Here is a 22,271-nt window from a genome sequence, read left to right on the forward strand (position 1 = left end):
GCTGGCCCCTGCCCTGATTCGTCTCAGGGCAGAGCCATAGTGCCGGGGTGGGAGGAGGGAGTCGCACTTTGGGTTACCGTCCATTTACACACTTACTCCAGCCAGCTGTGATGGCAGCCACCCTGCCACCAAGGGCCCCGACGAACCGTGCCACCCTCGAGGGCCGTAACCACAGTGCTGCCACGGTGAGGGAAGGTGGCCGGGGAAGCCTTTCCCACAGCAATGGAGCAGGATGCCCGCTGGCCGGCCTGCCAGGAAGGGCTGCCATGAGAGAGAGAGGGGCGGCTGCTGGGCATAGTGTCCTCTCAGGGATGGTGATGGGCACCTCTGCCGAAGCCAGCAGAGGATCCTGGAAGAAACAACAGGGTCCCTGGATTGGAGGCTGTGCCCAACTGTGTCTCAACTCCCTGTCCAGAAGGGACTTGGCCTCGGTCCCAGAGGAAGGAAGAGGAGCTCCCAGTGAGTCAGCAAGGCACGGCTTTCAGTCACTTCTTGCAGGGGCAGTTAAAGCAGCAACGGCAGCTTGCTTACGCCCCCAGCAGATCTGGCCCTCCGCATCCCTACCAGGGATGCCAGAGGCCCAAGCTTCGCTGCCTGTCCTGCCCTCTCTTCTCTCCCAGTTCCCAGCCACTATTCCTAAGTGTTTGTTAGTGTATGTCTCTGCACCTTCTCAGCTGCTGGTGGGAATGGTCTTCCCATGGGACAGGTTGTCCTCCTGCCATACGTGTCTGGCGCCATGAGTCCTCACGTCCACCAACAGCAGTGGCATGCCTAAAAAGTAATGGGCATTTAAGCAAGTGACTGGGTGTTCATCTTCTTGTGAGACGGACAAGCCCTTTTTCCCATGGAGGGTATTGTAATGTCTGCTCTGAAACATGGTCACACAGACTGCTCTTCTCTGGTTTGCAGGAAGCGTTATCAGTGGTGAGTGAAGACCAGTCCTTGTTCGAGTGTGCCTACGGATCACCCCACCTTGCAAAGACAGAGATGACGGCCTCCTCCTCCAGTGAATATGGGCAGACGTCAAAGATGAGTCCGCGTGTTCCCCAGCAAGACTGGTTATCACAACCCCCGGCCAGAGTCACCATCAAGATGGAGTGTAACCCAAACCAGGTTAATGGGTCAAGGTAATAAGGCCAGTGTTACTGTGGCTCAAGTACACTTTTCCTCATGATGGGTATAGCTCAGTTGTCTAAACCCATGAATCTAGCACCATTTTAGATGCCCCAAGTTATGCCATCTGGCCACCAGATGCTGTCGCAGAAAGTCTACAGGTCTCCCGTACATTGTGAGTCACTCCTGCCAGCCCCGTTCAGGTATTACAGTGGGTTTCAAATTGTGCTACAGGCACCATCTTCTCATAAGCTTGTGCAGTACCTTTGTGTGTTTCCCCTGACTGTAGATCATTTTGGATGTGAACTTGCATTGCATGCTAGGTGAAAGAGCGTATACTAAAGTTAGCAAAATGGGAGTTTGCTGTAGTCTGGGTCAGCGCCACTGATCCATCTAAGGGTGTGGCGCATGTGATCTAACACTCATATGTGATCTAACACTCAATGGAAGTTGTCAAAATACAGTAATTTTGGCAGTTGCATTTGCTCTAAACATAACCAAACAGAGAAGCATAGGAAATAAATTCTTGTAATGGTGGAGGGATTGATCTATTGATCTTTACTTTCATATTTACTGTAAATGTAGTGCCAAAAATCGTAACTGTGGCATTGGATTTAAAAAGAGCTCATGCTGAAGAAACAGCATATGTATGGAGGCAAGCAGGGGAGTAGAAAGGAACAGAAAAAGAAATTTCTCAGCTCAATGGGCAGTAGCCATAGCATGTCAGTGCATTAATTGTTGTCTCAGGACCTTTTTCATGAATGTCGTCATGAAGGAGAATTGTATCGATGTAATGCAGTGAATTTATCGATATTGACTGGTAGCTCTCCCAAGCACAGGAGCACTCTATGGGATTTCTCTCATCTGAAAAAGCACAATGACAATTATTTTTTTTTTAGGAAACTATCCAAACAAGTGCTTTCCTGTTTAAAATGCCTGACTGTCAAAACAGTTTTCCTTTGGTGTTGCTGACGGGCAGAGGTCCAGAAAGAGTCAGTTGCTCATAATTGTTGGTGGTGTACCAGTGAAGACTGTGCCTTCACATCTCTCTGCCATAAACACTTGCCTACTAATCTCACCTCCCAGCATCAGTTGTTTAGAAAAACCTCAGCCACAGGCACTGTGGTTACTGCTCACACTTGCTGTGCTAATGTGATGAGCACCACAAGCAGGGCAAAGTGGTTTGACAGCTTATCACACCTACACTTCTCACTGGTAAGCATGAAAATTGTGCTGAAGTCAAATCAGAATTTCCAGTGAATAGCCAAAAATTTGAGATCGTAGAAATAAATGGTGAACTGAAGTTACAAAGAATTAGAGGAAGTCTTCTTGTAAGCCTGCTTATTCAGAACTTACTCAGAACCAATTTAATGGAGGGTTTTTTTTTTCTTTTTTTGTGCTAAGCAAATACACAGGTATAATCACAAGTGGAGTATTGATTCAAAACCAGTTTCACCTGCTTCCTAAAATTACTTCTAAGTATTTGTTCTGGCATTTCTGTAAGAGAACTGATCAGAGTTTTTCTTAGTGTAAACTCCATAAAGTGCATTAGAGTAGATAATTAGTATTAATTGTTACTGAGATTAGTGGTAATAATTTGTAATGTTATACATAACTAAAGTTGGTCATACACAGACTCCTACTTTGACATACTCACAGATCTTAAGGGAGAGTCTAGATGATGCAGATCCATTTGAAATTGTTGGTCAATCACATTTTAAAAATAATCAAGCCAGAATTATGAATTTGCTGTCTTGGGTTCCTAAAATACATAACTAGCCTGAATATTAGAGCTCAGTTTGTGAATCACAGCTATTTGGCTTTGCTGTGATGGTTTAAGGAAAAAAACATAGGCAGTAATACTGTCTTTTATTAGTGGAGTCTAATCCTTGTTAGCAACCCTGGTAAGGATTATACTCTGATTTAGGAGGTCAGGACCCTTACCAAGTCCAAAATGTGTGCTCATAGTCAGATCAGTTAAATTGGGTCTCCAGGCAAACCCATATAGCTGGTGGGTGAGAGCACGGTGTAGAAAATGTGCTGTCACACACCAGCATGCCCCAAACCAGTAGAGACTGGTAAGAGCCCTGATTTGGGAACACAGACAGCTCCAGGCACTAAAGCACCTGGCTCCTGCAGGGGCTGCCTGGGTCCAGAGAGGGCCAAGGCACCCTGAGGCACCCCTGCCATTGCGGGGTGTCTGGGGGGCCAGCCAAGCCCTGCCTTGCTATCCGAAAGGCCTGAAAGTGTTGTTGTGGATGGATGTGTGTCTGGGCACACAGCTGGGAGAGACCCGGTGCTCAATGCCTTTGCTTCTCTCCCGGGGCCTGTGCTGTTGTTGGATAAAAAGAGAAGTGACCCAGGGAGCGGGGAACCGCAGCGCAGCCACCAGAGCAGAGCGTCCCAGCTGCAGGGCTGGAGTTAGGCTCCCCGTCTCTCGCCCGAGCCTGCAGTTCACGTGCCGCTGCCTGCCTGGCAGCCCGCTCAGCAGGCCGGACAGGGCAGGCCTGAGTTCAGTATGTTTTACAGCCTGGTGGCTGGGGACATGCGCTCAGGTTGGCAGGGCTCGCTGTCTCTATCTCCCAAATCTAAGGTATGTTCATCTTGTATATGTGAACTCAAAATACGTTCCAGGGAGGGGTAAGTATTCAAAAGCCCTGAATTAAGCAGGCTATTTAGACATATCTTCATAAAGCCTATCATTTCTCCTTCCTTCATGCTATTTTCTGTCAGTGTGTGCATGCATCGAATCATTTTTAGGGTGATAACTTTGGCCACCTGCCCAGCCAATAGACAGAAATTGGCAGCTGGTTTAGGCTGCCTGAGTTGCCCCTCGCGAAGAGGAGTATCTGCCTTTCCTTCAGAGGTATCCTGGTCTCCGCACTAGCTGCATAAAACATTTGTGAATATGGTCTGCACTGCTAGTAGCAGAACAGGCATCTACTTTTGCAAGGATGTATAATCTGAGAATTGGGGAATTGTCTTTAAATTGATCTTTTTTGATTAGTCATGAGGCATAATTTTGATTCATACTTTTCTAGCAGAAGTGTTAATTGTTATGAAGAGGTGGCACCCAGGAGTTGCCAAGGCATGTGGAACCCCAGTGACACACTTTTGCACCATCTTGACCACCTTTGCCACTACTACAGAAGTAATGAGATGAAAAGAAGCAATTTTGTGTACCTTCTCTTAAAAAAAAAAATAGCATTAGGTCTACCTACTTCATTGTTAGGACTTGGAGTTTAATGCAAATCAGCTGAGTAGCACATGAAGACTATGGTCTTAATTTTTCTCTGGACAGCATCACTCAGAGGTGCTTAATGTGGCCATCTTTAGAAAATGAGCTGCTCGGGGGTGGCCATTGTTTCCCAATAGGAACAAGCATGTGAGCTGGCACATGGGCTACGCTGCCAGAAGAGGCTGTATGAGTTACTGCTCTGAACTGTAAAATGTTTTTGATCAGAACACTGGTTTTCTAAAGGGCACATTCTGGCTGAAAATATAATGGGAAAAAATATAATTCTTTCTCTATTGAATTAAAAAATAGCCTACAAATCAGTGCAATATATACATCTCTTACAAATCTGAAAAGCGTTTGTTCCTTACTGAAGTCCCGCTAGGCCTTTACCTGTGTTGGCGTTTCACTGGTTTTCTGACAGGTTATCTGCTGTTTGTCATATACATTATATCAGCCACACTTTATATGTGCAGGTTAGTGGTACCCTGTCATTCTGTAGGCTACTTTGCATTTTCTTTTCTGCAGAAGCCTTCCCCACCCTGCTCATTTGCAGTCCATAAATTTATTTCCTTAAATGAAATGCTCAGTTCTTAAAAATGCTTCATATGTTAAAAATTAACACATGCAGTAGCTAGAGAGCTTGGAGCTGCTTTTCATTTTTAGTAAAACTGCACCTGCTCTATTTACACCGATTTTAAAATCTGGGTTGTCCCAAAGGAGTCAAAAAAACCACAGGCACATTGCAGAGCCACAGAAGTGCTACCTCTAGGATCTCCAGATCATCCTCTGTAATCGTCTTCCTATGTGGGAGCCTGGATCTAAATAATACGGTATAAAGAAGATGCAAAACAGGGTACCAGACCCCACAAAGTGGTAACCAGAGAATAATTAGCTTTATGATTTTTGCTGTGCAGCTCTCGCTTCTCACTGTGTTAGGCTGCTTCCTGGTCATATTTTCTGTCATCTGGAAAGGAGTATAAAATTTTAGCAGTGTACTGAACCTCTTACATGTCAAAAATTAAGTACCCACTCAAAGCAGAAAAGTATTCATTCTGCTAAGACTCTCCCCAGATTTTGGCTGTAATTGCCCTACATTTAATCTAAAACATAACAGTCTCAAAACTGTCATTCCTGTGAATACCGAAGAAATAACATTAGAAGGAAATTAAAGGGTTATTTTCAGTGTGCTGCAGAGGGATTAGCTACACAGTTTTCTTTAACAATAACTGTTTTTAAAGCTAAACCCTGCTGCACAGCACCAAAAAATATAGCCTAAGGGCCTACCTTAAATTAAATAAAGCAAGAAAAGTTTAACTTAAAGCTGTCATTTGCCTTGCTGTTGTTGCATATTCGAATTCATTATGTTGGTACAGACATCATATTTCTTCCAGGTACATAAATCTAATGAGACCTTTTGTGCCACCATATAGTCAATCTTTCACCTGAATGTAATAATATTGTTTCCTGCTATTTACTGCTCTTGAGTCAGACCAGAAGATTCACCCTGTTATAGTAAAACACCATAATATAAATCCGGAGATTGCATATGTCGTACTGTTACTTACTTTTCTGTTTATTGTTCTTTACGTGTTTTATCAAATTAAGTATGAGCAATTCTGTTACAATGAATGAATGCAACTCATGTTATGCATTTAGGGTAAAATGCACTCCTGTGGAAATGCTCTCAATGAGGCCCTGGGTACTGCTTAACATTTAAATCCATGGATTGCTCAGTGGTCTTTGGATACACTCAAGCATGGAAGTCCACCATGCCCATGGATTGAGCTGTACAAAGGTAGCTTGGAAGAACTACGTTTACTGGAAGGTGATCAATCAATCTTTTTAAGGGAGGCTGAAGTGGAACATAGAGTCTTATTCAGGCCACAGATAGATAAATTTCACTTGCCGTGAGAAGTGTGATGATTTCATTGAAACAGCGTTTTGAAAGTTAACTGCATTGAAAGCACAGCAGTTTACCAACATCAGCTTGGCTGATACAGAAGTTTTAAAGAAATGCCAGAAATAATTAGTTGTCATTAAGATTTAATCATGTGCAAAATGTTGGTTTTGTGCTACCAATTTTTGCTCGAAAACCATTTGAGAATGAAATTTTCATTTAATATATCTTTTGTGCTCGGTCTTTTGGGAAATACCATTTTTCTTTGCATGTTAGTGTTCTAAATTTTCATCAAAGAGCCTCTGTACTAGCTGGGTTGAGTGCATCTGACACACAGGAGGACTTTTCAAAAAGAGTCAAGAGTGACCTCAAGTTTTGGTTGTGCTTTTTTTTTTTTTCTTTTCCCCTTCATGTAAAGTTTCCTACTTTGTGCTATACAAACCAGAAAATCTGAATGGGTAGCACTTGAGAGACATCAGGCAGCCTAGCCATGTGCCCAGCCACTAAGGAAGGTATGGATATCCATATCCTTATGGAGCTCTGTATTGCCAACATGACAGGACCATCATGCTCCTAGGATCCAGGCTGACATGCTTTAAGTTAGATGAGGCACCTCTGCATTATGCTTCAGTCTGTGGTAAGATACTGGTGGATCTAGTTAGAGCATTTGCCCACCTTCCTTGCGTCCAACATGTGGAGAAACAGAGCTGTCTGCAGTAATCACCCTGACATCACTTGTTTTTCAAGGGCGTGGCTTTTTCCATCGCTGGCGCACAGCCCTGCAGCTGAGGCTCACTGCCATCCCTTCCCCATCTGGTGGTGCACCACCGGCATGCAGCCCTGGTGTTGTTGGTAAACCTCAGCTCAGACTAAACAACAAGCATGGTCCAAAACCCATGGCCGTCAATGGGGCTCTCTCTTCTGTCTCCAACAGGGCTTCAGTCAGCCCCTACGTCAGTCCACAGCAAAGTTGGGAGATTTTTCTCTAAGAGGATGATGACTTTCCTAATGCACTTACTGGAGTTGCCTATATAAAGTAACATTAATCTTGGGTAAAAAGACGTATTGTTAGTTATGTCAGACTGATAATCTTTTTTTCCCACTGACTGGGTGGTTGGTGGAGTGGCTGCCTACCAAAGTGGAAAAAAAGCAAATTCAGGATCTTCTCCATGTAGGGCTTTATGTGTGACTACTTCAAGAAGTTCCTCTTCGCTCTGAAAATCCACCAGCTTAACATTAGCGTGTGTGTGTGTGTGTGTGTGTGTGTGCATGGCTTGGCTTTGTTCTTGAGGCAAACGTGTTGCCAAGGAGGAAAACAAAGCCAGCTCACCACTACTATAGCTACTTTTTTGCAGCGTTTTGGGGGGTGCTGGGCTGGCAGGTGCTAGCTAAGAAGCTTTCCACTGTGGGATAATGTGTTCTTTCGTAATTGGCATGGTTACATTTTGGATTGACCACTGATGCTTAAATTGTGTGCTTAGCTGCAGGAGTTTAGAGGGAGATGAGGATAGCCAGAATTTCAGAAGTGCTAAGCAACCAAAAGCTCTCATATGGGTAGTGAAATATAAAATTAGTCTTCAAATATTGACATAGGACCCCACAAGAATTATGATTACTGTCATTATTTATGACTATTGCTATCATTACTGCTTTATTTCCAGTACAGTGTTTACTATGTTTAGAGCATTTAGAGCTGGTGGTTGTGGTGTTCCCCTGGGCTAGCAAGGCACAGGCACTGCCGGTAGATAGGTTGTCTCTGACCTCATTTCAATTTGAGATGACACTTCTCCTCTCCTCCTTCACTAGTAGGTGTTTTATTTTAATCAGGGTTATATCAGTGGCAGTGTTCGGTATTTAAAGCTTGGGAATGGCATTCTAAGACAAAGCAGAATGTTACTGAGAAAAAGAAAAGTGGCTAATCATTGACTTTACCATTTCGCACCCTTTGGCCTCACAGCCCAATAATACTAATCATGAAAATCAGCAGACATTCCACAGACACGGGGGATTATGGTTTCCATACAAGATGTCACTTCTGTTTATGCCTGGCAAGCTCTACTTTGCTAACTTTCTATACAATCCCTGCCCACAAAAGACGGCATATGTGGTTTGGGAAGGGCGCTGTCTCCTGCTATTTCGTATTTTATGAAACCACAAATACAACAGTCTTACAAGCTCTTGAAATGAAATACAATTTGAGAAATGTAATCCATTACTATTATAATAGAATTTCTATAAAAATAATAAAAGAAAAACAAGAGAAAATAGGTCCTGAAAGTTATAGGCCAACTGGGAAGTCATTGTGGCTTTGGCCTAGCTATCACCATGTCAGACTTCAGCCTTCTCCCAGGCAGCAATCTAATTGTAAATTATGTATATACAGAACATCATTTCTTAGCTTTGGCTTTTAGTGACCCCCTTCCCTTCTTTCCCTTTCTTCACTCCAACCTCACACATAAGAAATATTGAAGTGTTTGCACTAATGGAGAAATGACAACGTGCAGTCAAACTTAAACCAGCTGTTTCCCCACATTGTGAACACAAAGAGCCAGGCCGGTAATATTTATAGCTTGACTGGCCTCTAGTGAGCCAGACGCTGACTGCCTTAATTTGCCATGATGGCCTTAAGGCTCGAAGCAGCTGTGGACCACAAGATAGCCCCAGAAAGTTAAGCAAAAAAAAAAAAAGAAAAAAAAAGAAAAAGAAAAAAAAGATTGTTTCAATTAGCAAAAGTTGTTGTTTGATTGAAAATGAATGGCTGCTGTGTATACAACTCAATAAACAAGCATCTTTTGTTTTGCTTACAGAAAGCCAACAACATTGCATGTGTTGTCATGTGGTGTTTGCTTTCTCCTTTTGCTGGAGGAAGGAACTGAAGGCACCTCTACGTGTCTCCCTGTGACATCTCTGAGTGACCCCTGGGCTGGCCCCATGTAACCCTCAGCACTTACCGAGCCCAGGGCAACCCACACAGCGGTATCTGCCCCTGTCGTGGATGCTGCAGGGATGTGTTAGAGTGGGGCTGCCCCAATCCCAGCCTCTCCCCAGCCCAGGTCTGTTCAGACTGTTTTGGTTGCCCCTGCATAGCCCCGCACAGAGCAGTGCACTTCCATGACTGCGTGGCCCAGTGAGGACTTCAGTTTTCCTTTTTTGTTTTTCTTTTGTCTTCTTAAGATTGCTTTTGTCACTCACCTTATAGCAAAGATAAACAGGCTGTCACCATGGCTTCAGCATCAGCTTAAACCAGCTTTAGCCAGCAGCGCGGTTCCCAAGGGGCTTCCCTCATTTCCACAGACCTCGGCAGCTTGCTCCCATCCCAGCCGTCCCCGTTCCCGTGGGCGAGCATCGCTTTCACACAGCTGCCCCACGTGGGTTGGGGAGTGACTCAGGTTATAGCTAAGCACTGAGTTACTTACCCACCCACCCATTTATTTACTTATTGGCGTACCTGCTGGGGAAGCAGCTCCCCAGCCCAGGTCACTAAGCAGTTGTGCGAGAGCCTGTCTGAGCACCTATGGGGTATTTTGACCTACGTACATTTTCTGGTGCTTTAATGCCTCGGTTATGCTGGAGTCCTCTGCAGGGAATTTTGTGCTGCTTTCACAAGCAGCTGTGGAAGGGAAAATAAAACTATTATTTTCCTTTCAGCAGGTTAAGCATGGTGTTGCTCATGCAGTAGATTTAAGGGCAGGTGCCTGCACAGGAGTAGAGGGCTTGCTGCACTTGCAGGGCTTGGCCTGGTGTACGCACAGAAGAAGCTGGGCATCCACATCCAGCTGTGGTTCTGGGTGATGAGTGTGATGGTGGAAACTGAGCTCTGTCAAAACAAGTGTTGGGGCCTCTAGTATCAGCACTGAAAGCGCTTTTCAAAGTCTCCCTTTGCGACCATGGGGATCACCTTTGGTGCCAGGGAAGCAGCCCCTGAGGCTCTGCAAAGCCGCTGGTGCAGCCATACTCCTGCTCCGGCAGCTGAGGAGCACAGGCTCCTTCTCACCGGGAGGGTCAGGCTGTCCCCAGTGATTGCTGCCAAAGGGGACCCCAAAGGGAGATCCGCAGGGCCCCTCTTTGCACCTCACTGCTGTGACAGGTCTCAGAGATGTGAATCACACTGATTCATGAAGAGGAAGAGGATACAGAGAGGAGCAGGGAAGAGAGTTTAGGGCTGCAGCTGTGTGACCCTTCGAATTGATACTGTGGACTAAAGTATGTCAGGCGTGATTTAAGAAACATCAATGTACCTCAAAGTAAGAAATCTCAGGGAAGTTTTGGTTTTTTCTTCATGGGCCACTTTTTCAGTGACAAACCATTTTGGGATGAAGCGCTGACCAAATTCACTACAACTTGAGAGGTTGCAGTGAATGGAGACAAGCCTGAGCACGCTTTGCAATACACTATGAGCTGACCTTTACACGATGCCATTTTGGCTGAATACGAATTTACATATGTTGGCCCAAATTATCTGAGGGAGCTAGCTTTGCACAGCTGTCCCTCTTGTACATAAGGACGTTGCAGCCCTGCTGGGGCCCTTCCCTTCTCTCTCAGATTGCTGGCATTAGGAGATGGGAGAGGAAAGGTGAAGAGGGGGATCTGTATCCTGTAGTACAGTGTCATGGTCTGTTCGCCAGAGCCTTACAGAAGAAAAGTTCCTGGTAGCCCAGCATGTCCTCTGACCTGACCAGCCACAGGCTGGATGGGGACCATGCATGGAAAACTCTTCAGAGATATCCTTACATCACGCTACTCTCCTGAGACCCCTTTTCTTTAGGTAGCCTCTGTAAGGAAGTTATCCAAGCTGTGGTTATTAAATAAACTTACAAAGATATGTAGATATTTGGAGAATACAATTTTTTCTCATTTATTTCCCTCTGAAATTCAGAAATGTTAAATAGAGGGGCTTATATTATGGGAATGTCACAGAGATCACGTAAAATTTTGCTGATTTCTAATCTATGTTTCTCTGACACCTTGCATTTTAACACAACACAGGTGTTTTATGTCACATGGGGAAAATAGTAGCATAGTGAAGAGGAAAAAATGTGTTTCATACACTTATTTATGAACTTACATCTGCTTTCATCAGAGTCAATGGTTGGCAAGCCTCCAATCGGCTTCAGTAGGAGTGGGCGCTAAATTTAACCATCAAATCAGCTTCATTCTAAGTAACCCCGAATAAAGGCGAGGCTTCCAGGTCCAAGGACCCATGGAGAAATACTTTCTTCAGTAGACATTTATCAGTAATCAGAGCTGAATCAGCTCAGGACTGGACAAAGTGCTCTTGGGTAGCATGATTGTAGTCCTTCCATGTTTGTTGGCTGTTTTTTTTTTTTTTTTTAAATTCCAGGTGTAACTCAGTACATTTACAAAGGGTAAAAATAACATGCAGCTGTGAAGAAAAACATCTTGGGTTTCATTTCAGACCTGGAGCTGAGGGTGAATCACTGCAAAGCTGCACCCTTTACACTGGGCACACTTTCTCGAAGTTGCTTTTCCACTGCCCCTGCTCCCTCGGTGGTTCAGAAATAAAGCAGACTCAGAAAGTGCTAAAAAAAGCCATTGAAAACAATCACTTTCTTGTTGTTCTAGGCACTAAAAATATAATTTTGTAGTGTCTGCTTGCATTTTCAGTTTTGCTTTCTATACCATAGAAGTCCGTTCCAGCCATTTGAATTAAGCCTTGGTTCAGTGGTGTGCACAAGCACACGCTCAATTTGAAGTACCTGAGTAGTCCTGTTAGCTCCATGGGAGCTGCTTACATGCTTGAAGTTAAGAATCATCTTAGAAGTTTTGCTGAACTGGGGATTTGCTTGTCCACCCAAGCCAAAACCCTTGACCGTCTGCTTCTGGATTTTAATGAAAAGTTATGACTTATTTATGATCTTCTTCCCCACCCTTGTCTGTTTATATTCAGATCAGAAAACCAGCTCAGAAGCCCTGTCAGATTGCCAAAAGCTGTGTGCTACTACTGGACCTTTCACATAATTTACTGTTCAGTGTTTACAAGACTGTTTTTAATGCACAGTTGCCCATAGAAGTGGTGTAGGCTAATACTGATGTGATATTTCACATCAGCAGCAAGACTTTGATGTCCCTATATCCCAAGTTCCTTTTCAAAGAAAAACAAAATAAAGTAACTGTGTCAGTTAGGCCAAAGGATGCTGCTAGCTCTCTGGTTCCTCAGAACAACCCAAAAAAGTCACTGAATGGGCCAAATGGTCCTTTCTTTTGTCTTTGTAACATAAGTGACCTTGGGAGTCAAGGTGGGCTTCTGCACAGGTATAAGGGCAGGAGTTGGATGATGTTTCCAAAAATACATGTTATAGTATGCAAACTCACTTATGCATATATGCCATTTGTAGTTGTTAAACAGAAAAGGTCAACATTTTAGTCACAAGCAATCATTACAAAAGCTCTTTTTCAACATGTTTACATCTGAAAGGAAAAGATACTTTGTTTAGCTTAGCTCTGTTTAGACAGAAATGAGCTGCATTGCAGAATTATGTTCAGAGGTATGTAGTGGGATAGAAAAGTTAAACCTGAAAGAATAACACATAAGTAGTCTGGTTCTGAGGGGAAAGGCTAAATTGACCACCACTCAATGATAGGCAAGACCATGTGCTGACTATATCTTCCCTTGTGGTTATTTTTCAGTCTTGTGGCTGACAAAGCAGTTATAGGACCTTTACACAAGGCAGATTTCGTATTTAATATGTTACGTGGCACCCAAGATATTTTATACCTGAAAAAGGCACGTGAAGCCAACATTTCCTAGGCAACATTCAGTGCCCTGTTCCTTCTCCTAGAGAAGATGACAGTACCCATTGAATGGTTTCTGTGATACATTTTATTTTTAAACTGAAAGCCATCAGCAGTTTGTTTTTTTTTAATATATACATTGCTACAACATGGTACAATTAGTAGCAACATTGCATAGAAAAAAAATGATATACTTTCAGTATTTAAGATATATACTAAATCTTTTCAGCTTTCCAAGTGCTAGTTATTTTTTAATACACACATGTAAGAATTATAACTGCATTAGTTCCTGACCCATGGTAGCTCTGAGCAGTCAAGACAACCAAGTCCCTTGGGCATTGAATAAAATGTCTGCCACATCCTTTTGGCATATGTTGAGCAGGCAGTGGTCCAAAATATATTATTTTTCCTCTTTTGTCCTCATACAAAAACAAAACTCTTCGGGGAAAGCATCTGTATACTGACCATTGGTGGGCTTACAGTGGCATTGCTGCCCAACACTTGCAGCAAGAGCTGGAACTTCTGAGCTGGGGAGAGCAAGAGGCTCTGGGTGAAACACATTTGGGGGGCAGGGGGCAGATCCTGAAACATGCTTTGAGGACTCTGGGTCCTTGGAGGCTCTCTTGTTCTCTGGACTGCAAATTAGTTCGTTTGCAAGGAACTGAAATGAAGCATCACAACCTGACTTGCTGCTTGTTTAATAAGACCATAATACAGTTTCAGGAGTTAAATGGTAGGACTAAAAGAAAGCTTGTTAGTAATGTATCACTAAAGAAACCAAAACCCAACTAACACCCTCCTTCCCTTGCCAAACAGCGTCTTTACATTTAAAGGTATTCCCTGTGGCTCTATTCTTTATTTTGATTTTTGTAATAATTTTTCTCTCACTGATGAAACACGTTGTAGACATTAAATTAAGGGACAAATATGTCTGTGGCTGCCAGAGAGAAAACTGTGATGCAATTAAAATGCCATTAGGGAACCCCCTGTGGGATGTTAAACCTAAAGACTCTATTCAGAAAGCAAAGCCAAAATTAAAGAGGTGTCTTGTTGCAGATCCTCTGCAGATTTCCATTTTTTGACTACAGTACCATGGAGACTGTGCTAGTCAGGAGCTGAAAGGTTTTTCCAGTCATGCGTGTGGTATTTTGAATCATGGCTTTGGCAAATGTGCCTTTTCTGTAGGCCATACGTGTCCCACATGAAACAATGACAGCAGTGGAGACGGGAAGCTGTCCAAGCCTTGGACAAGCCTTGTTGAAGGCTTGGACAATGACAACTAAGAATAATTTTCCCTCAGAAAATTTGCATTATGTGCATCTCTATGGTTGCCGAGTTGTCTGTGAGATGTTTGGAGAGAAAAGTGCAGCTACTTGCAGCTATCAGGCTCAGCAAGTTCATGAACAAGCCTGCATTCTAGCCTGGTCTCTGGACATAAATCATTAGTGTTTATGTGTTTGGAGACATATAAGAGCCTGATCCTTTGAAAATAAAAATAAATATATGGTTCATTGGGGCTGGTCATTTTTTCTGAGGCAACTGAAGGAATCAGCAGAGTCATTGGGTGGTAGGTACTGAGTTTTCCAGTGCCAGCCCAGCCCTGGTGGTTGAGTCTCATTTTTTCCATTTTATTCAGCGTGATTCTTTGCTGGAGATATTAGTAGCAACTGGAATAATAATAGAAGCACACCTCTCTTCTCTGTCTAGGAACTCTCCTGATGACTGCAGTGTGGCAAAAGGAGGGAAAATGGTTAGTGGCTCAGACAACGTTGGGATGAACTATGGAAACTACATGGAAGAGAAGCACGTTCCACCCCCAAATATGACTACCAATGAACGAAGAGTCATTGTGCCAGCAGGTTAGACCTTCTACACAAAAATTTCAAGAAAAAAAATACATTTCCCCTAAGTCTACTAGCATTATTTAAGAAGATTTGGGGAGAAGTGGCAATATGATACCGGTGATCAGGAAGAAAAGAGGAGTAATTTCCCAGGTTTATTAAGAGAACAAGCTGAGAAATATCATAGGGAAGCCACCTTGTCAACCTGTTCTTCTCATTTCAGCAGCAGAACTGGCTGATTACAGGCACTCAGATCTTATCTGACTTCTCTAGCTCCTTTTAGAGTATTTCACCCTAAAGTGAGCAAAATGAAGGGCCGCTTCCATTTCCTAACACCATGGACTAGCTGGATGCAGACTGTGTGGGAGAGAGAAAGGATTGCTGTATCACATGATATCCGTGCAAATACCAAATGCAGTCCAGCCCTCAGTGAACTAAAAACATAATAGCTTCTGCGAAATCAAACGGTGCATCAAAAGCATTTATCTAGGTTATCCCCCAAGTCTGGGTGGTGTAAAACATTTTAATAAGCAAACTGACAACTCCACTGCAATATAAGAGCAAAATTGAGAAATTCTTGGTTAGTCTTGGCAAGTTTGGTTGTGGGATTCAGCAGTTAATTGAACAAGAAGGCATTCACTCCTGTGTGCCTTGTCCTCCAAACAAACCTCTGCTGTAAGGTAGTTGGCTCAGTTTGCAAAATAATTAGCATGCCTATTTCCAAAGTCAAAGCATTAGACCATCATGACATATATGGGTGTTCATAAACCACTGGATATACACAGCATAGACACAATACCTGAAACCTGCAGACAGAAGGGAATATTTTGCTGCTAGTTCCTCTCCAGCAGAGATGTGCCTATCTGAAACATTTCTGTGACTGCTATGTTGCTTAATATTCTTACAGTTTTTCAGTTGCTAAGATATGCAAGAGTACGAACTGTGGCCAATTTTGCAAGCTGTGATTATTTCAGTTATTTGTCAAGATACTTGTGGACAAATATGTTGCAGTATCCTCTGCAATGGTATTGACAGTTCTATTCTGAAGCACAGAAAAGTGGTGCACTGAATAATGAAGTGTCCTGCCAACTGGAAGCAGACTACACTGAAATACACGACATTTGAATGTTCTTCTTAAATATTTGTCTTGGTGGTTGGCACTTTTTTCAGTCTTTTAGTAACCCTCAGCTCAGCAAGATCTTTTTATCTCAGTGTATTCCTAGAGGTGTGTTTTGAGGTAGATTTGAGTGACATTCAAGGAACAAGATGGTCACAGACACAGTTTTACTGGTTTGAGGTCCCTAGAAGAAATGTATGGGTAAAAATTAGTTGGTTTTGTTTGACTACCACATAGGCAGTGTGCAGCTCCTGTGGCAAAGCTTAGGAATAAAAAAAGCAAAATTCACATTTCCATCTGTGGTAACTTTCTAGTTATCATAAACAAGAAGGCATAATCTAAATGTTTTGGTAAACTTCCTGGTGTTTAGTTGTTTAATTTAAACCAAACTGAAGGTAGTTGTTGGAGTTCTCTGCTGTAGGTGTGGGCAATCTCATCCAGACCCTAGGTTTACCCACCAGACTTGCATCTCTCTAGTTTGCTATGTATTTCATACCAAATGGAGTGGTTCTTTGAAGTGTTTTTTGGTGCTCTTCAGAGAACAGAGGAACCCTATGAAGCTCCAGAAGATTAAATATTCTGACTTGCAAGGGCTTAAAATGCCAAGAGAAGCATCAGAAAGGGGGAAGCACTAACAGGTGAAAGATTGGGAGTGAGCAACAGCATGACAGACTCTGAATAGTTCCTAGCCTATGGAAAGAGGTCCCCACCTCTTTCAGACGAGTTTGAACAATAGTCAAAAGAGAGGGAATGGCACTAAAGTTAAGCCACAGAAAAGCTATTTAGGCTGTCATTCAAGTCCCAGCCCTTCTATAGACTTTCATGTGATGGACTACAGCCATTTGACCTCTGTGTGCTCCTTTCTCAGAGCACAGATATCACAGAATCACGGAGTCATTTAGGTTGGAAGGCACAAACTCTCAAGGAGTTTGTTTCCCCTAGGCTTTAATCTTTTCTCTGCAAAAAGTATAAATTCTTCACGGTAGGACCTGTCTTCTATTATGGAGATGTGCGGTGCAGGTCCTTAGGGACCTTCATGTTGATGGGTGCTTACTGTAACTCAAGAAAAGGGAAAAAGTAGAATGGAAGAGAAATAGAGAAGGAGGAGTTTAGAAGCAAAAAAGAAGCTTAAGTTAAAATCAAGGATTCATTCAAAAACACAAGGTATTTGGCCTTATGTTTTGCTAAAAATCTGGAGTAGTTCTTGCTTTTTTCCCAGATGGTTTTGCCAATACTTCGGGTAGTAAGTAAAAACCCATGCAGGTATAGCATAGTGTACACCAGTACAACACAGCAGTCTAGGAAAGGAAATGCAGAGGATTTTAATATGACCCACTCTATGAAATAACTAACCAAATCTGTGAGTGCTTACTTAGCCCACGCCCAAGAAACAGTACTTCTGACTTGAGTGGAAATTTCACTTGAATAAAGATACAGATTCAACAGAGGGCTTTAAAAATTATTCATATACAAGTCGCAGTGCTGGTAGCGAGCTCTCTTAAATACTTTTCCAAAAAGTATTGCCTGCATGAGGACGGGAGCCTATGTTAACTTGTGGGTGATAATGCATAAAAATAACAAGACAAAAGAACTAAATGGGAGAAGGAGCTCAACAGCAGCAGGTTTGTTGTTAGTAATCAGAGCTCACAGCTCTTCCCTAATAGTTTTTCATAGATAGTTATTCTCCTTTGTGCTCAAGAGGCCAAGGTAATTCCTCGTTTATCTCCAGCAGTCAGTAAAGAGAGGATTAAGGTCTCTCCAGTCTAACTGTAGTCTACATTTATTTTGTATTGGTCAGCACTATCCCCTCTCTGCCTAATTTTATGCTTTGTGATACCACCAGATCCTACGTTATGGAGCACAGACCATGTACGCCAGTGGCTGGAATGGGCGGTGAAAGAGTATGGTCTCCCGGATGTGGACATCTTGTTGTTCCAGAACATTGATGGGAAAGAGCTGTGTAAAATGACCAAAGACGACTTCCAGAGACTCACCCCAAGCTATAATGCAGATATCCTCCTGTCACATCTACACTACCTCAGAGAGAGTAAGCTAGTTTTCTGTCATTATGGTAGTGGCTACAGTCAATCTGTGGTTGATATCAGTTTTAGATTTAATGGTGTGGATACACTTAGCTGGGTTTTCAAATGTCTGTTGCAAATGTTGCTGTTCCTAAGAACATAGTAGGGAGCCTGATCCAAAGCCTCTTGAGTTTGATGGAAAGATTCCCATTAATTTCTGTTGGCTTTTATGCATGTTCATTGAAGAAAAGAGTTAGGCACTATTTCTACGTGTCCATCTCAGAGAAAAATAAAATTGAAACTCAGCATATTCATCAGCATACTGTAGGAAGAAAATCATATGGGATTCAGTGCTAATGTTTTTTCTGGTCACATACTCATTTCTTTCCATTTTAATGATGAGAATGCTAAACAAGAGTGCAAACATTGATTCATAAAGTGAATTCCAGGCATGATTCTAAGGACTGACAGCAGTTTGCTCTACTCTGAATAGGATCAGGAAGATTTCACTAAATTGAATAAAAGTTCTGTAAATCATGGGAAAAAGGAACAGCCCCTGAAGTTCAAATGCAAATTACTTGTAGTGCATGGCTAGCAATTCAAAGGGAAAGAAGGGACTAGTGAATTCCTGGCTTGAAGGCTTTCATCTAAGCTTGAGGAAATTTTGCAGGTTTGCCTCAGTTTGAAGAAGTTAAAGTGAACATGGTTTTTAAAGAATAAAACAACAAGCATTGCAACACCAGTGCGGTGCAGTCTTCTCCACACGCACACTGTCAATAATCACTCAGAAATATTATGCATTCATAATGTTGAATAAATGAATGCCCTAGTTTAAGCTGTAGCACACATGCCTCCCTCCAAACTACAGACTGAAACTGACTGTCAGTAGACTCTCAAACAATCCAGGGGAAAATATGGTTTAAAAAGATAATTCACAATTTTTTTTCATTTTGGTGTTGCTTTTTGTTTTGTTTTGTAGCTCCTCTTCCACATTTGACTTCAGATGATGTTGATAAGGCCTTACAAAACTCTCCACGGTTAATGCATGCTAGAAACACAGGTAATGCTGGCACTGCTCCCATTGCTATAGGTCATCTTCTAAAAAGCACAGGATTCCTTTTTATGGGTTGCTTGATAAAAACGGAAATGGTAAATCAGGAGGGAGTCAAGCGTATCCTCTGCTTGCTGTGTGTGTGAGTTTCATGCACAGACACAGAGAAAAAAGTGGAGATCATGTAGGGCAGATGATGAAAAAATGGTCTCCTTACTGGTAAATTCTTGTGTCCTACAAGAGAATGGGGTCCCTGACACATGATAAACTGCAGGCTCAGGGCCTTCATCTTTGAGGACTTCTTTTCTCATTCTGTCTCATTGTACTGTCAGATCCAGTCCATGGATCCCTAGAAGGCTGGTGGAGCTCAAAAGTGCTTCAGTGCATGCCTAAGTGCTGTGGGCTCTGGTGAATGGGGACTGTCTCCCCTCCCATGCATATGTATCATATAATTCAATAAAATTGCTATTTAGGCAGTTAGATCATCTCTTTTGTTACCTATATGGGACTTGAGCTGGAAACTCCATGGAGTTTGATGTTGGACTCTCCACTAAGTCTGATCTGAATGTAAAATTATTTTTGTTAATATTCACCCTTCCGTTAATTTGGCCCAGAAAAGTATTGAGTGTAGGTAGGAGAACAATACATGCCTCAAAAGCATCTGTCTTTCAGGATGTGACTGAAAATATTTATGAAAATAATTCAGAATAAATTTTATCTTACTCTAGCAGTTGTACAACAGAGGGTGGCATGGAATTGTACATATAGTATGGTATACCTTACTGATTAAAGATGTTTGGAATATTGCATGATCATGCCTGAGGGTATTAGTTACCTAAAGTGACCAGAAATAACAAATCTTCATGAGAAATGAAAAAGATAATACAAAGGATAATGCAAAAGAAAAAAACCCCCACCAACTTGAATTGCGATGCATCTTTCATATTTCATTTATTTTTTCACTGTGGTAAATAGCAGTGAGTTTCCTAGTAAAATTAACTAGATTAGAAGATTTCTCACTGAGATTAGATTTTTGCCACTTGACATAAAGTCCTACTGTGGGCTGTAGGTGTGCTGCAAACCCCACCAAAACCAACAAAAATTTTTTCGTTGACTTTGATGGAGTTTTGAATAAGCCTTAAGCCCTTTTTAAAAATAGATGGACTTGGTCTTTTCCATCTCTGGCTTTCCAGATTCTAATTTGCCAAGCAGTTTCCTCATACAGTTATCCAAGTTTTGTTCAGCAGTTCTATGTGTTATCTTTTTCTATATGTGTGCACTGACAATGATATTTTGAAATTCATTTCGCCAAAATGAGGTTGTCTGCATTTCTGTCATTGGGAGTGTGAATAATATCATGCTGATCATTATCATAGGGAAAATTGGTTGTTCTGTTGGCATAAGAACTTTGGAGTGGGATTTTCAAAGGATGCCCAAAGAGTTAGAAAGAAGTTCTTCTTGAAGACAGCAGTAATTGCACAAATTCTTATGACCCTTTTCATATTCCTAGAGATGGTCATTAGAAGTCTCTTGATGTAGTTAGAGCAATTTCAATGCCTGGGATAAGTTAGATACCATTTTCTGTATCAAGCACAATACTTCTCATTTTTTCACTCTGTGAAGAGAATGAGATTTCTGAGGGTCTGACCCAAAGCAGACCAAAGTCTGTGAGAAGATTCCCACAGACACTGATAGGATTTGGCCCAGGCCTACAGTCTCCGTTGAAAATATGAAAAACTCCCACTTTTTGGGAAGTGTATGCACTAACGAAGAGAAGACAAAGAAGTTTTATTTCAGAAGATATGAAACCACCTGTCCAGGTGGAGGTGATTGTGTTGAAGGTAGAAGGGATTTCCTGAACTTGACTTTCTTCTCCCTTACTATGGATTTTACACAGGCTTTTATCCAGTAATTTGAAAGGATTTATACAGGTGCAAAGGATATCAGAATTAACATTTATATATAACGGTCCTAAGACAGAAATTAGGCATTCATAGTCTTCATGCAGACACTACAAGAGGGAAATATCAGTGGATTTAGGGGCTGTGAAAATGAATCTTTAGGTGTTATGTCTTCTTTCTCTTTAGGAGGTGCCACTTTTATTTTTCCAAATACATCAGTTTATCCAGAAGCAACACAAAGAATTACAACCAGGCCAGGTATGAACAATGACCACCTTTTGTGTGCTGTGATCTTCCTCGTTTAATCTCTTGAAGTATCTTGTTCTTTTTCTCCTTCAACTCTCTTTTCATAAAAATTAGGCTGTATTTTGAATACACACACATATTTTATACATATATTATATACATATTTATATGTATATATAAATATGAAAACAATCATCAAAATCAAACATATTTAAAGTCATAATTTTCATTCAGAAAGAAAAATAGATTTTTTTTTGCAGAAATTCAGTTTTCTCTCAAGAAACTATTTTGTTGGCTTAATCCATGACTTTCCTTTTAGTTAAATGTCACATTTCAACTAGACTGCAAAGAAGTTTTTCCATAACAAAGTGCCCTTAATGTGAGAGCAATAGCAGACCCTGGGGACAATCACTTGATGACATGAAAAAGGTCAAAAATGAGGAGGGGGGGCATAAATAATGTTAAACGGGAATTAGCCAAATCATGGGATGCAATTCTGGAGAAAGTAATTAAGCATTGCCATTGTTAAGGCACTACAATAGAAAATAGGAAATGAGCAGGGCTTGTAAAGAACTGCAATGACAAAGGCGTATTTCTTCAGTCACCTTTACAACAGAACATGAGGTTTCAGCAAGCTGAAAGTAATACACTGAAGCTATCAGGAGCTCAGGGAGACCTAATATGGGTTTGTCTACATGTCTCATCAAACAGGAGCATTCCCATCAAAGATCTGTCCAAGATAAGGACATATTGTACTAATACATCATGAATAAGAACAGATCTGCTTATCTAGAATAGCAATATGTTTATCAAGGCATAATACTGAACTAAGAATGAAGTTGGAATTTTGCACTATTTCAAGAAAGGCTGATAAATGTATTTTTCTTTTAATGGAGAGGGTGTAGTCAGAAAACCATCTTACGATGTGTTGAGTTAAAAGGCAAAACAGTTTTCTCACAGTACTAAATTTGTACCAAATGTATTTTAAGGCTGCAAGTGCCACTGAGTACACACAGCCCTCTCAGCGTATATGTGTCTAATAATTTGGAGAGGGAGAGGGAGAGGGAGAGGGAGAGGGGAGAGGGGAGAGGGG

At 41.9% G+C, this 22,271-nt stretch overlaps 1 protein-coding gene across 3 annotated transcripts in view; it reads left to right on the top strand.

The window, feature by feature from the left end:
• The first annotated feature begins 909 nt into the window (after positions 1-909).
• Positions 910-22,271, top strand: part of ERG (v-ets avian erythroblastosis virus E26 oncogene homolog) — a 29,572-nt gene continuing 8,210 nt past the window's right edge. The window contains exons 1-5 of one of the 3 annotated variants that reach the window (XM_010295822.1): positions 910-1,127; positions 14,709-14,860; positions 17,803-18,006; positions 18,960-19,040; positions 21,119-21,190. In XM_010295822.1, coding sequence (XP_010294124.1) covers positions 988-1,127; positions 14,709-14,860; positions 17,803-18,006; positions 18,960-19,040; positions 21,119-21,190 — 649 coding nt within the window. In that variant the 5' untranslated portion in view covers positions 910-987. The remainder of the gene's footprint in view (positions 1,128-14,708; positions 14,861-17,802; positions 18,007-18,959; positions 19,041-21,118; positions 21,191-22,271) is intronic. The other 2 variants (XM_010295825.1, XM_010295826.1) reach the window with 2 other exon arrangements.

The sequence above is a fragment of the Phaethon lepturus genome, unplaced genomic scaffold, assembly GCF_000687285.1.
Source record: "Phaethon lepturus isolate BGI_N335 unplaced genomic scaffold, ASM68728v1 scaffold12491, whole genome shotgun sequence".
Classification (NCBI taxonomy): Eukaryota; Metazoa; Chordata; class Aves; order Phaethontiformes; family Phaethontidae; genus Phaethon; species Phaethon lepturus.